This window comes from Cornus florida, unplaced genomic scaffold, assembly GCF_030987335.1.
Source record: "Cornus florida cultivar Cherokee Brave unplaced genomic scaffold, ASM3098733v1 CherokeeBrave_3.0.0_Hap2_Chr06, whole genome shotgun sequence".
NCBI lineage: Eukaryota > Viridiplantae > Streptophyta > Magnoliopsida > Cornales > Cornaceae > Cornus > Cornus florida.
In genome coordinates, this window is record NW_026775576.1 from 30,827,084 (window position 1) to 30,842,853 (window position 15,770).

The window sequence follows — 15,770 nt, forward strand, 5'->3', positions numbered from 1 at the left end:
TGTTTTAATGGAAGTCCAGTTCTCAAGTTTGGTAGGTCTAAAATGAATAGCAAAGTCGAACTTCACTGCTGCCAGACTGTTCTATGCACCTTTGGTTAAAAGGCTATAACTCTCTGCTCCGAACTCCAAATGAAGAACCGTTTGATGATTTGGAAAGCTAATTCAAAGCTCTAAGTATGACATGTTTTAATGGAAGTCCAGTTCTTAAGTTTGTTGGGTCAAAACTGACGAGCAAAATCAAACTCCACTGCTGCCAGGCTATAAACTTCAGCATTGCACACTTCGATATTCAAGAACTCGTCAAAACATCATTTTTATTCCTTTTTGGAAAACAAACTTGAAAATATATAAAAACATGCAAATGAAGATAATCTATATAAAATAATCAAATAATGGACTTAACTAATGCAAATAAGGGTGTTTGAATATGCAATATTCGGCACTTATCAGCAAACTCGGGAATTCTGAAATTCCTTGGATATTCAATTTCATCAACAAACTTTGGGTAAGCCTTCTTATAAGCTAGCCTTCCACCCTTCCGTGCGAGGACAAACTCTTGTCGGAGAAATTTTGCAAATTGGCCTCTATCAAACATCATGGGTTATGAAGGGTTATTGTCTGGCAACCCTTGCTGTTGATTGGCCCCTTGATGCTCCCTACTTGCCATTGGCAGTGGGTTGGGATCTGGAAGGTTTTTCCTCCAATAGATTCTTCCTCCTTGATCAGGAAGTGGATCCCTTAGAAAAGGTTACCCCCAACCGCAATAGGAATGGTCATGTGTGGCCTTGTAGGTGTAGCCGCTGCTGGCTGAGTGTTTATAAATAGAACATTTTACTGTCCTTGAGGAATGTGGTATGGAAACAACTGACCAGGCTGATCATGCCAAGTTTGTTGTGGAAACACCATAGGTGGAGGGTTCTGGACTTGCTAGAGGACAGGCATGGGCACTGATTGTGGAACGAACATCAGTGCCAATGGAGAGAACAGAGGTGCTACGGGAATGTGGATCTATGCCATTGGAACAGATTGCACCTGTTGCTAGTTTTGAAAGAATGGGTATGCATGTTATTGAGAGGTACTACCTTCAATAAATGTGCTCAGCTTATTGACTTGAAAGGACGATTGTTGAGTCCCTTTAGAATTATTTGGCCTAGAGGCCAAGTTTTGATTCAAACTTCTAAAAGACCATTCTATCATAGATTTAAACCTATGAGAAATTCAGTCTACCAAATCTTCTAACTTCTGCTCTTAAGAATGAACGGCTTTGCTTGATCCTGAGCATACCTATCTTGTTGGAAAGCCATCATGCGGAAGTTCTGACATCTGCCATGTGTCCATCACATCTTGATCCATTATTAACCATTTTTTAACCCACTCCCACTATTTTAGGGCCTGATAGTGTCCCATGAATCCATTTAATGGACCATTAAATCAATCATTAACCACCTGGTAGTTCTACTTTAAGCTACGTGTCAGTCTACCATTTGTAGCTTTCCCTAACTTCTTGCCTTTGACTGCCAAATGTACCACAATTTCTTATTTTGTAACTACAAACTAACACACCTCTTCTTTTATTACAACATTGTTATTCACATATGTAAGGATATTGTTTGTGCCTACTCTCCTCCTTAATTGTGGAAACTAATTCAACCCATTAGGGTCACCATTAGTCTTGAATTTAGGACTTGTTTGGCTCACTTTATGGTTGATTATACATACCTGAATTATATAGCCAACTAGTACTATACAATTCTGCCGCATGTGAACTTCTGTATTCTTCCTAGTGTCAGCTGAAATATTGCACCTCATCTGCTGCACCACACAAGTGTTGGGCCTTTAGATACCTTCAGCAAATGCCATGTGTCACCGTATTATTGGACCATAATTTGGCCCACTTGTCTCTCTTTCATTTGTCCACATAGATGCCAAAGTGGCTACCACTTAGGCTGTCATTTTTGTGTGTCCACGCTATATTAATCAAATTCTTTCTAATCGCTTAACCAAAAACATTGATTTCTTACATCATTTCAAGGATTTGCCAAGCACAATAAGAGCACTCTGAATCTCATAATATGAAAATGAAAGTGATTCAATTTGGGCGTAGAGCAAGAATGTACACAGCAATTGGAGATTGAGGCACAAAAAAAAAAAAAATTGAAATTAAAAGAGATCGAGGCATAACAACAAATTAAAAAGATTGAGATTCAACGGGAGCAAGTCGCTTGGGAAAGAAAAATGGTATAAAAAAAAAAAAAAAAAAATTCAAATGATGCTCTAACACCGGCGATCAAAATATGAATCCAGGATCAACAAAATACCAGCGGATCAAAGTATGAATCGAGGATCAACAAAATGCAATTATGTAGTGTTTCAGACAAAAGGGCAAACTATATGTAATGTCTAATATTTTATTTATATGTGGGAAAGCATTAATGTGTTTTTTTTTTTATACTTGTAGGAAGGAATTTAATGTACTTTTTCTTTATATAGAACACCCCCTCATTCTTGGTAGTTAAAAGCAGAAAATAAGCAAATTTGAAGGAAAAACAAAAACATAATTAACAAGCTCTACAAATACAATAAATAGAATATGTGTATGTGAATATATATAAGCTAAAGTACAACATGACACTAAAGTAAAGACACCAAATGCAACAAACCCAAAAGATAACATGGGACTTTTAAGTTACTTGATCGAATGGTCAACCATTTGTGTGTGTGTGTGATATTTTTTTTTTTTTTTTTTTTTTTTTTTTTTTTTTTTTTTGATATCAATAGACTACAAAGCTACCATGGACTGGCTTAGGTGAAATCTGCAGATAAATTTGTAAGCCAACAGTCAGTGCCTATCACTTAGTTGCATATAATTTGATTCTGAAACAACTTAGACATAATAAGAACTAAAAAGATTGAACCAATTCCAAGCAAACAAATTTATATAGTGAGAACTCGAATGTTGTGTTTGGCCGCATGAAATTGGAGCCTTGGAATTAAAATTGGTGGAATTAAAAAAAAAATGTATATATTAATTGAATTTTCTGAGTTGCTTTTTTTCAATTTTATCAATTCCATGCTCACCAAACATAGCGTTAAGGGTGTGTTCGGTTGTATGGAATTGAAGCCTTGGAATTGGTAAAATTTGAAAAAAAACACCTAAGAAAATTGAACCAACATTCTTTCAAATTCCACCAATTCCATGTAACCGAACACAACCTAAAGATAATTTAACCAAATTCTAAGCAAACAAATTTACATAATGATAACTCAAAAGATGATTTAACCAATTCCAAGCAAACAAATTTACATCATGAGAACTCAAAATATAATCTAACCAATTCCAAGCAAACAAATTTACATAATGAGAACTCAAAAGAATACTGATAAAGCCCCCCTTGTAATCCCTGCATGGCTACATTAGATGAGGGACTTCCTAATACATTCAAGATGCTCTCTGATCCCAGTTTTTCATACCTTGACATAGAGATCAACGCAAAGTAAAAATAACAAAATCTATTTAACAGAACAGATGAAACTCAGTGTGTCACGCAATAGTCAAAATAATCATAAACAATCCGAACAAAAGGACATACACAAATTGCCCACATGCAGGGTAGGGGTTCACCGACCCGCCGGAAACTCGCCAGAAACTCGAACAGTCAATAAATTATATTTCAATACAAGGTCCTCCATGTGCAGTTCACTAAATTAATCAACCTAATTATGCGCTAACTTAATGTTTTTTGTTCAACAAAGAAAACTTAGCAAGAAGTCATCATTATAATAAATATTTTCTGTTCCATAAAGAAGTCAGTCAAACTAGACCTGAGCCTTCACTCATGATCCAGAATCTAGAAATTAGATAACGATTCAGAATTTCAGATATCTTAAGCTTGAACCAAGAATGAGCAAAAGATTAGTAAACATGGCAAGAAAATCAAGAGTAATCGGATTCACATTGATTACCACAAGTGAAAGGACTTGCCGCATACCCTTGACACATACCTTCTGGCAAATGTTGAGTGATAATTCCTTCAGAGCTTCTAGTATTCAGGCAAAACATTCATGAAAATCACTTTACTACCATATAATATTCATCGATAAACAAAAGGGCACTTCAAATTGAGGCAGATATTTCAGGAATCGTAGTTTGTTATGAAAAGCTAACCAGATAATCAAAGATCAAAGCTCAACTGAACCTAAAATGCATCAAAATGTACTGAATCAAAAGGGCCTAAAAGAATGCTTGCATGCATGTGAAAATCAAAAGCCGTGTCTAGGATCAACTTGTGTAAAATTATGACAAGATCAGAGTCAATCAATTCAAGCAGCACATGGGAAGCAATCTAGAGATCAATCGACCAATAATTGTAAACAGGATCGCTTTAATGGGGGTTAAGATCTGAGACTAGCACTTATCAAAAACAAAAGAGATGAGACTAGCAATTCAGTCAAGAGAAAAAGATATAGCATGGGAGACGCTCTCACAGTGTAAGCGTCCCCTCAGCCGTTGGATTGAGAAAAGCTTCTTCAACCATCTCAATCCAACAGATGACGGGGCACTTTCACTGCTAATCTTACTCTTCAACTAGTATACTAGACTAGAACACAATTGTTTTAACATTTTAAATAAACAATTAAATAAGAGATTAAACATCTTGAAGCCATAAGGTGAAAACAATATACCCATACAAATATATATATATTAAAAGTGGGAAGATTCCCTTCAATTAGATACAAACACTAAACCAATATATAAAAATCTTCCCATCTCGTGTTAACATATATCAGACAAAATACAAACCAAGGTGCCCATTTTGGCCTGAATATGGGTGCAGAAATTTAAAAATATATAATAATAATAATAAATTTTTTGGAAGAATTATTGATCAATCTTCCATATCTCCGAGTATTAGGGAAAAATGTTCTTATCTTTCAAAAAATAGAACAGCATTCTTTAAAGAGTAATGGAAGATAAAATTAAACCATAAATTCAGGGAGAAACTTCAGGCATCTAAGTTGTAAAGGTCATAGAAAAGAGAGAGAAATTTAAAATTAACTTTGCCCAGCTTTCAGCAATATTAGCTGAACTTGAATGAAATTGCTCTTACACATTGCCAAATTAAAAACCACATGCACAATATCGTGCATAAATTACAACGAAATTGATTTGAAGAATCAATCAAGAAATGTATATTGGATCTTTAGTAAGACTCAAAAGATTAAGAAGATTATCTGGATGATATTTTCATGCTTAGAGCAAATCAGGACAGCATTATTAAGAATTTACAATCTTCAAGTCATAAGCCTATTGGGTCAGTGCCGGGGAAAAAGCAGTGGGAGATAGCTCCTCACTAATAAGCTACAACAAAAATAAAATATCCACCACCTCCTCTCTTATATACCAATATTTTTGTTACATCTCAAACCTACCACAGTACCACCACCCCAATTTTTCTCTCGAAAACAATTAAAAATTTTGAATCTATTTCTTGGATATTCTCCAGCTTATCTCTACGTTTTCATTAAAATCATTACAATTACTAATAATACATGTTTACACATTAATCCAAAAACTAGCTACTGAAAGTGTTCTACTTAGCTGTATTGTTAGTTTACCTATGGTCTTTGTTGCTGCTGTTCTTGGTGTGGTTGTTTCTTCTGTTGCTTCTGCGTATGTTTTATCAATTGAGCATACAGGAGCTCATTCCAAGTATCAGGAAGACCAGGAAGACACCAATGACTGCAATCCTGGAATCTCAATGGCGACCGTCTCTCCTCCTCTGTTAATTTCTGTTTCCTGTAAATTGATGGGTGTGCATCCTTGCGATAATCAGTCATTCTCGTAATGTTCAGGTAGAGAACTGGTGTCTGCATGCCTTTCATCACCCGCTCTAACGTTCTCATTTTCGGAGGATATTTTGCAAGATAAGTCTCATTTTTTATTGGCTCTGTCTCACTGTCACATTGCCCACCAGAATTCCAGCGTCCACCTCTGTAAATTGGAGATTTTGAAAGTTATAGAAAAAGGCAATTGTTTTTCAACTTTTATGCAACAAAGCTTCAGTTGACATGGAGTCCTAAGATTTATGAAACTTTGTTTCATTTGAATTACCTAAAATGAGAGACAGAGTAGCCCCTAAAGAACACCAGGGTCTTTACAGGATTTATATTGGCATCAATCCATCTTGCCCATGTTGTCAAAGCTTTCCGGAATGCCTCGACGACATTCAATTCACCATAAATATGGGAACCTTCTTGATAGTAACCCTTCCTACAATATATAATTAGCTTTATATGGGGAATCAAATTGGAAAATACTTGTATCAATGCAATCAAAGAGGCAGAATTATACCCTCTGGAAGTTTTCTCATGAGTCCACCAATGGCCAGTGTTAAAGACAAGGATATCTGCACTTTTGTATCGGTCAGATGACCTTTCAACCATATCAAGACGAAGCGTTTCCTTCTTCGATCCATTCGTGTCTGGCATTTCCCATTCTTGAACCAAAAATGGAGATCGAAAGAACTCAACTGAACAGTTGTAATCCTATTCAAATATCCATTTCAAAATTAGAAATGGATGTTTGTTATTTTGTTTAACAAAAGAAATCAAACTAATACAAAGTCTAAACTACTGTTTGGCTGGTGCATCTTTACTTTTAAATCTCAAGAGTTAAAATCAATACAATATTTGCTTTCAAAAACTAGATGAGTACTTCCACTTGTAAACTAAAAGATGACTGAAATAATGAAAACTAGAGGACGAAAAACCAAAACATACCTTAAATATAAAAGAGTATGAACCCTCAGTTCGAAATTCGCGTCTACCAGAGGCTTCAAAAACTTTGCTCTTATCTTCCACTGAATTTCTAAGTATACAAACCATTGATTCCCACATATTCCTATTCAGAGAATCACCCACATAAACTAACCGCTTTCCTCTCAATAGTTCCAGCATATCTTTGCCATTCAACCTACGAAACAAATTAAACTAAACCAAACTCAATTAAACAGAACCCACAAACTCAGACTAACAAATAAGTATAAACCAAACATACATGTAGGATACACCAAAAACCCAAATTGAAAAAATAATAATACTAATCTTGCAACATGCCTTGAAATGATACCTAACAAATATAAAACAGACATGTATATACACATTACCCAAGATGAAATAATACTAATTTTGCAACTCTCTTGGAATGCTGCCTAACAAATACATAAATCAGACACATATAAATATTAAAACTTGCTACATACCTTGGAATTCTGCAACCATTGGGTTGCCACCTGAACTTCTCATAACCATTATCACCCCTGCCATTGAGAAAACAATTGAATGGCTCATCAATGTGAGGACATGAGCCAGGCTTATATAGCGGATATGAATCATCCTTCACCCATTTCCCATTGAAAATATTACAATCACTCAACATATCCAACCAAGTCTCTGTTCTTTGTGTCACCATCAAAGACCCACTTGTTAAATTACTCTCTTTCTTCAACAAAACAGTATGATTCATCGTCGTGTTCTTCTCTATAACCCCTTTTAAGCTATCATTGTTCACATTTTGCAATGAGGAATTTAGTACCAAATGCTTATCCACATCCCCTTTTATACTAGCATTCGGTACCCTACTTGGCGAACTCTCATTGCCATGAAACTTAATAGAATCACCAATTGCCTTAGTTTCAGAACTTGGGTTTTCATAATGGGCTTCAGATGATGAATTACTACTGCCTTCAGATGGAGTGGGAATTTTCCCGGAAAACCCGTGATTTTCCTGGGAAAATTGGGAAGGGGAGATCTGGGATCTGGAAATAGAAGAGTTGTGAGAGGAGGTGTTGGTGGGGAAGAGGTGAGAGAAAATGGTGGTGAACTGAGATTTGTTCTTGAAGATGTTGGTGAACCATATGGAAGAGGAGGAGGTTGAAGGGGTGGTGAAGAAGAAGAAGATGGTGCAAGCGACGAATGCGAAGGTGAATGCGTAAGCAATGGCCATGAACCTCTGGGTTCCGAATGGAGGAGGAGAAGAAGATAGTGAGCTCTTCTTGTGGTCCCGTACTGTGTTAGTTTTTGTTGGAGAGTGCTTTGTTGTTGTTGATGTGGGTGAATCTGCCATGGTTGGAGTTGAGAGTTACTGAGATGTGAGAGGAAGAAAGAACCCTAGAGAGAGGAGAAGAGAGCAGAGGAAGTACCAGTTTTCGGGTCACGGGCACATGAGAAGGAGAGAAAGGAATAAAAAGAAAGGTAAATTACACTGCCTTCCCTAAGGTTTAGGCAATTTACATACACTAAAGCGTTTAACTTTTTCTTTTTCTTTTTCTTTTTCTTTTTTTGCTTTTTTTTTTTTGTTTTTTTTTTTTTTTAAGGATGGTAAGCGGTTGACTTTTATTATTTTAAGGGATTATTACTAATATATGGGTTTAAGGCCCAAATGTTACTCTAAAATAAAAACAAAGTCTTGATTTTCACTAAAATGATTGACCTTAGAGAATATTTCTATAAAATGGATTTCATTTTATGTTTTATACCACAAAAGAACTTATATTACTAAAATGACCCAAAGTAATGTTTTATTATAACAAAAAGCCTTAGATCATGAAATAAAATTATAGTAAGGTCTTTGAACAAAATATTAAATATATATTTTTTTCTTTTTAATTTTCTCACGGTAAAATAAAATTATACAGTAGTTTAATAAAGACTTATAGACTTCTTTAGACAAAAGATCGCATATATAAATTAAATTTACGAAACAGTATAGGCTCTAATACCAAAATTGAGTTGGATCCGACCGAAGATAGAAGCATGCAAAATAACATAAAATCAATTTAACAATTAGATCACAGAAATGACTGCCGAACCTGATATCGCTCTGATAACGTCTTGTAGAAACGCCTGAATACCGGCAAAGAACGGGCCAACAAGCCAACAGTTTGAGTCAACTCACAGAAGAAATTGCTAAATTAATACTAAGGCTGTTTGTACTGGTTGGATTCAAGAAAATTCTAGGATCTACACTGTCTGGCTAAATAATATCTATATATTGGATCTATTTGTCGACAGAAGTCTTTTGCCCGAAGGTACTGAAAATACTAAATAAGGGAAAAAAATTCGTTGAAAAAAAGCAAACTGGATAATTTATTTCATGGAAAATATATACATGGATACACACTGTTTATACATGGATACACTCTCACACTATATGTTACAAAGGAAATATACTGAAGGAAGTCACAAAAGAAAACACACTGAAAAACTGAAGGCTATGATGCTTGATGGTTAAAGACTTGATGGCTCTAAAACTCGATGATCTTCATTTGAGCAGAGAGGCTCCTTTTATAGCAGAAGAGAGGGATGAATCGGCGATTGAGATTGAAGATGCTGCATGGATGGTGGAGATTCAAGATGCTTTAGAGATAAGATGACATAAATTATTGTTGAACTGTTGATGTCTTCTTCTGGAGAATTATATCTACTTTTGCTGTTGAGAATCTGCTTTCGGTGGATCTGCTTTTGACTGTACACTGTTGAGAATCTACTTTTCTTGAATGCTGAAGCTTCTTTTTACTGTAGAGAAATTGTTTTTCACTAGAATTCTTGCATATTGGACAAATTTATGTCGGTAGTGCTATCTGTTGGACTGTCAACTCTTGCTCTGGCATACCTACGGGCCAGGTATTCATCAGTACTGTCTGGTGAGCTGGTTTTTTCATTTCTGTATGTAAGATTAAACTGTTCTAACAACATCTTTTCTTCATTTATTATTTCTTCAACTTCTGGGGATATCTCAATCTCTGGAGGAGACTTAATGACATGAGGAATTCTTGCTTTAACAAAAATTTCCATGTTGATATTATGATCATAGAGTCTGAAACCAGGATTGTAGCTTGGGTTGATTTGTTGATAGGCTTTATAGTACACCAAATGGTTGAAGGTGGCTGGTTCGATCTCATTGCGAAAGTTATTTACAAAATCAACATGTTGGGTAAGAATTTTGACTTCAGTAAGATCAGAATATATGTAAATTTGATGCTGTCCCAAAATTATAGCTCCATCATTTACCTATTCTAGGGGAGTACTATGAATTTGAAGGAGAATTGGACTTTCTGGCATAAAATTTTGGGTTAGTTTCTGTTCGAAGGCAATGGCTTAGTTTAAACGGTTGAGATAATTGCATAACGAATTTAGATATTCTAAGGGAGTATCCTTGGGTATGGTGATACTATAGATCATTTCTAGTTCTAACAGCTTACTTAAATAACAAATGGTTGTTTTGGTAGAGAAAAGGGTTTTTCTGGGTATTTAAAAAGGAATAAAGAAAATAGGGTGTACATCTAATAAGATAATGGCTATTGGTATGTCAGTGCCTGTTTGTATTAATTGTATGAAAGTATAGTTATAACGGGTGCCTTTGGGCAGACTGTTGTATCTAAGGTAATTTTGGATATCAACCAATTCCTTGAGCCCATCAGACTTAATTTCTTCAAGGATAAGATCTTTGATGTCATCTGGAAAGAGCTCAACTTGTTGTCTTAGGATTTCTCTGTATATGGGAGAAAATATGGGTAATAACTTGGCATACTTGGTTTGTACCTGCAAAAGTTGAACCTTCTGAAGATTTTCATCTTCATTAGTCCGTTGCTCAGAAATAGTTAGTTCTGTGGGATTTGCTGTCGTCTTTTGATAAGCTAAATTTAACTTTTTATAATGAGATATAAGCGTCTCATGTTCTTGTTGTAAATTCTGATACGCTTTATTAGATGATACGAAATATTCATATAAAGTGTTTAGATTTCTGACGAGGGTTCTATCGGGGTTGTTTCTAGAAAACCAAATATTATTTAAAATAAGTTTTTGGTCAGGAAAAAGATTATGTCTAGCGCGGAACTGTTGAGCTAGGTTTTGGATAATCAAAAGAGGATTAGAAGTGCTTAGTATAAGGCTATAGCTATTGTTGCTCTTGATTTCCATTCCTGCAAAAATTTAACAATCAATTAGTAAACGAGATAGAATATCTGCTAAATAATTGTCTTTTCCTTTAACATGTTCAAATATGGGCTTAAAACCTCTTCCAGTAATACAATCAATAAAGGAAATCCATCGTTTTGCAGACATCCGTTGTTGCTTTGCTTTATTTGCAAATTTTACTATGTTATCATAATCTGTTCTTATAAGAAATTCTTTATCAAGTAATATCTGAAATTTTTCAATAGAGTTGGTTATTCCTAAAATTTCTAAGTCCGTTGAGGATAAAATAGATTATGCTTTATTAAAAGTTCGACTAGCATGGCGACAAATTTGTTCTTCATCTTGAGAAGATTCTTTTGTTGGTCTTTGAAGAAGTAACCCTGCCCATCCTTGAGCTGATGCATCTGTTTGAATAATTTTATAACTTTTTTCAAGTAGGAGTTGTAAAGGTTCTAACTGAGAGACTAAAGATTTAATTTTCTTAACTAACTCTATATCTTGGGTATTGAAATACTTTTGACCATGTTTTCCTAGTTTTGAATATAAAGGTCTCACTAGTTGTCCTAATTTTGGAATAAAATTGCAACCATAGTTTAATAATCCTAAAAATGCTTGTAACAACTTGGTCTCTTCTAATTTTTCAGGAAAGTCTAAAATCTTTTTAACAATATGAGATTGTAATTCTACTTTTCCATCTTTTATGTATAAACCTAAGAATTCAATATCTTGTTTTTCTAATATCAACTTTTTACTACTTATAATGAGTCCTTGTGTTATAAACTCGTTGAATATAAGTTCAAGATATTTTCTATGCTTTTTTTTACTTTGACTAAAGACTAAGATATCATCGATGTAAACACAACAGAATTTTGAGTGTTTATTAAATATAGTATCCATTTTACGCTAAAATTCTTGTGGCGCATTTTTTAATCCAAAAGGCATAGCAAACCACTCATAATGTCCTTCAAGACATGTGAACGCTGTCCATTCAATGGATTCATCAGTCATACGAATTTGCCAAAATCCTGATTTACAGTCGAATTTAGAAAACCATTTTCTATCTTGGATTTGATTTATTAAAACATCTTTATTAGGGATTTTATAACTATCATCGTAAGTATTATCATTTAATCGTTTATAATTTATAACCATACGAGCCTTTCCTCTTTTTATTTCAGCATGGTTTCTAACCATAAAAGTTGGACTCCTATGTCTACTATTACTTTTTCTTATTACTTTTAGTAATAATAGCTCCTTAATTTGTCTTTGGAATTCCTCTTGATCGTCTAAGGTATGAGGATTATCTTGTGTCTTTATAGTTATAAAAGGATTTATTATATTTAATTTTGCTTCAATTTTATTTTTATACCAGTGTTTCTGAGGGTCTTCACCTAAGATTTCTGTGTTTTCAGCGAATCTTATAAGATTATCAATGTTTAGTTTGGGGTTTTTTAATATAGCTTTATTATTAAGGAAAATCTTTGATTTATCAAGATGACTAAGAAACATTAAGGCTTCAGATACGTCTTCTAAAAACTCGGATACATCAAATAAATTTTCCGTCGTTTCTTCTGTTATAGGTAAAGTATTAACTTATGTAATGGCTCCTTTTTCTTTTTGAGAAATATAAGGATCTCTAGATGAAATAAAAGTTCATTTATTAAAAAATTGTAAGCCGGTAGGGGTATACATAAATCCTCTGGTAAGTGAGTTTATAAAATTTAATCCTAAGATAAAATCATAGGTGCTAGGAATATTATTAACTACATAAGTCTGGGGTAAAACAAACTTTTCATTATTAATTAATATAGGAATGTTTTGAACACAATGGGTTATTGGAAGTTTTTCATTATTATACTGGCTTATGTTAACATTATAATTTAACTTTACTAAGGCTTCGTCTGGGACTAAATGTTTTTGAATTATACTTTTAGATGCTCCAGTATCAAGCATAGCTGAGGTTTGAACTAGTTTTTCTCTAAATTCTAATGTTACTGGAAATTGAATTAAACTAGATGGTTTATAAACTGAATTTATAGATTCAACTAAAATATCTTCCTGCTTATTTTTGTATTTTATATAACAATTATGACATAATAAAGTTTTACAATGATTTTCACAGTAATGACCTTTTTTAATAGATGTATTGCATTGTTTACAATTATAAGAAGAAAATTGAAAACTAACTACGTTATACTGATAAGATTGATTACTTATAGTATAAACGAAATCTTCTAGTGAATGAAGTCCTTATTCAAAGTCTTCATCATTATCTAAGCTCTCGATACTATATATACTTTCATTATCATCGTCAGAGTCATAAATACTTTCTAGTTCATATAATTCTTCTATCTGTTCTTCAATATCTTCAAGTATGTTGATATTTTCTTGTATCCTTTTAATAGGATTCTGTTTGTATCGATGAGGGCAATTTGGTCTAATGTGTCCAGGATCTCCACAAAAAAAATATTTGCAGTGTCTTTCTTTTGTCGATAAAGTGTTTACCTTATTATCCTTGTCTTTGTTGTCTTTCTTATCTTTATTTATCCTTTGCTTTTTATACCAAGGCCGCTTTCTGAATTGCCTAGGGTTAGTTCTGACATAAGGTTTTTTATTACGAAAGTTCTTGTAGGTTTTGCTTTTACGCAGATTATATTTTTTAGGTTTATTATGCTTATAATTGTAATTTTTCTGAGGCATACACCCATACTGGGGTGGAAAATCTATTTGTCTACACGTATAATAAAATTGTTTTTTGATTTGTTTAAACTCTTTACGTTGTTGGCATTCTGCTTTTAACATGGTATACACATGATTAACTCTGTCTCCTATGGTTAGCGTATCGCGTCTAGGGTTTTCTAACCATTTTTCCCATATTTTAGTTCCTACGCTTTCGGGTAACCTCTGAAGATAACGATTAAGTAATGTTTTATCAACTGTTTTACCAGTGGTTGCAAAATACTCAAAAAACTTATTGATATAGTTTTTTATGTATCTAAAATCACAAATCTGTAGTAATTCAAAATTACGTAAAGCTTCGTTTTGTTTTATTAAGGTGTCATCTAATAATCTTTCTTCACCAATTAATACCTTTTTAATGAGGCTTGTAAAGCCTTTAATGGTAAAATTATCACGTAAGATGGCATAATCATTTGGATAAATTACTTTATAAGGCTGCCACCAGTCATGAATGGTTCCTCTTAATAAGGTTTCACAATAGGTTAAGGCTTGAGTTCTATTGTCAAAATTGGTCAAAATAGATTGCCTAATACAATCTTGTTCCCAATTTTCGATTACCTTTGCCCAGTCTTGAGGATCGTGCCTTGCTATGTCTAATATTGTTCCTGATGATTGCGCTGGTATATTATCATATTGTCTATGATATTGTGTTAATGTGTACATATTTGGTATATTTCTATTTTCGACATAAGTTTCACGTGAGGGATTTAATCTTTGTCCAGTAGTAAAGTCATCACTTAAGGTATTACTACCTGAGGTGTTAGTCTTTCTTTGGTCACTCATTTCTTGGTCTATTGAATGAGATTATGATCCTTCTGGTGCTTTTCCTTCTCTATGCTCTATTACATTTAACTCTTCTTTTACTGTGTTTAATTCTAATGCTGTATAGAAAGATTCAAATCCGACACTTAGAATATTTTTCTTAATATCATCATTATTTCCTTGTCCTAAATAAATACTTTCGATAAGTTGGTATTTAGGTTCTGGATACTTGTCTTGCAACGCTTCAAATTCTAAATTATCAAAATCGTACATTATTTTATCTAGAATTTCATCTTCTAATCTATCATAAAGGACATTTATTTCTTCAGAAGATTCTATCTTTATTAGTGTAGTTAAGAAGTCTTCTTGAGTATCATCAACTAAATTGTCTTGTCTTTTATAATTACTAAACCTTATACTAGCATCTCCACTATTTGAAACATATATCATATTATTTTCAGTTATCTTTTTAGGTGTAGTAATAAATCATGGGTAATACTGCTTACTTTTCTGGCTTCTATTATCTGGACATATTTGCTGCTAAAAGGTTTAACTATTTCACTAAATTGGGCTTTAAATTTTAAGTTATTTTGATTAACTGCCTTTCCCATAAATAAAGTATTAACTAGTAGATTTTCAAATTGTCCCGTCATATTATATCCTTTTGTAGATATAGCTATCTTAATATGTTTACTGAATTCTCTAGTAGTCATTGTGTGATTGGGAATACATCCTACTATTGCGGCATTGTCGGCTAAGTCTATTTCGGCGCTAGCTATTTGTGCTTGTTGATGGTTATTCCATCAGTCATCATAAATATAAGCAAGTGCTCTAGTTCTGATTTTGGCTTTGTTTAATCCTCCTAATCCTATCATTATGACGCCTAAATGCATAAGTTCTAAATTATTATCATTTAATTCTTGGCATGCTTCTGGTGTTTTAAGGTCTAAAATAACTTGATTATTAACTGCACTTATTTTTCTCTGGCTAAAATGATTATATATCTTGCTCTCAAAATCTAATAAATTATTAGAATAAAGATTAATTTTATTTTTTACCTTCTTCATTCCTTGTTCTATATATTTTTTAGCATCATGTTCATTATCATATAAATCTTCTACTCTCATTATTTCTTTGGCTTTTCTAAGGATAATGTCCATTGTGGTATTTTCTTATGAGGTTGAGGTTGTAATAAATTTACACGCTTGGCTGTTATAGGAGAGGATTGATTATTGACTAACAATTTTATTTCTTTTATTTTATCTAATAATTCAGATAATTCTTTTGAAGAT

The 15,770-nt window shown here is 33.5% G+C and overlaps 1 protein-coding gene across 1 annotated transcript; it reads right to left on the reverse strand.

Annotated features, from left to right (window-relative positions):
• Positions 1-5,242: 5,242 nt before the first annotated feature.
• On the reverse strand, positions 5,243-8,238 carry LOC132311273 (protein trichome birefringence-like 1). The gene is made up of 5 exons (XM_059809109.1): positions 7,263-8,238; positions 6,781-6,973; positions 6,353-6,546; positions 6,113-6,271; positions 5,243-5,992 (listed from the first exon to the last, which is right to left on the reverse strand). The coding sequence occupies exons 1-5, from the start codon at positions 8,123-8,125 to the stop codon at positions 5,617-5,619; spliced, it is 1,785 nt and encodes a 594-aa protein (XP_059665092.1). The 5' UTR covers positions 8,126-8,238; the 3' UTR covers positions 5,243-5,616.
• Between the last annotated feature and the right edge of the window lie 7,532 nt (positions 8,239-15,770).

Excerpts from the sequence above, each read along its gene's own strand:
- LOC132311273 (XM_059809109.1), bottom strand. The coding sequence starts at position 8,125 with ATGGCAGATTCACCCACATCAACAACAACAAAGCACTCTCCAACAAAA. Across the intron at positions 6,974-7,262 it reads AATGGTTGCAGAATTCCAAG|GTTGAATGGCAAAGATATGC; the intron begins GTATGTAGCAAG and ends TTTGTTTCGTAG. Across the intron at positions 5,993-6,112 it reads TACTCTGTCTCTCATTTTAG|AGGTGGACGCTGGAATTCTG; the intron begins GTAATTCAAATG and ends TCCAATTTACAG.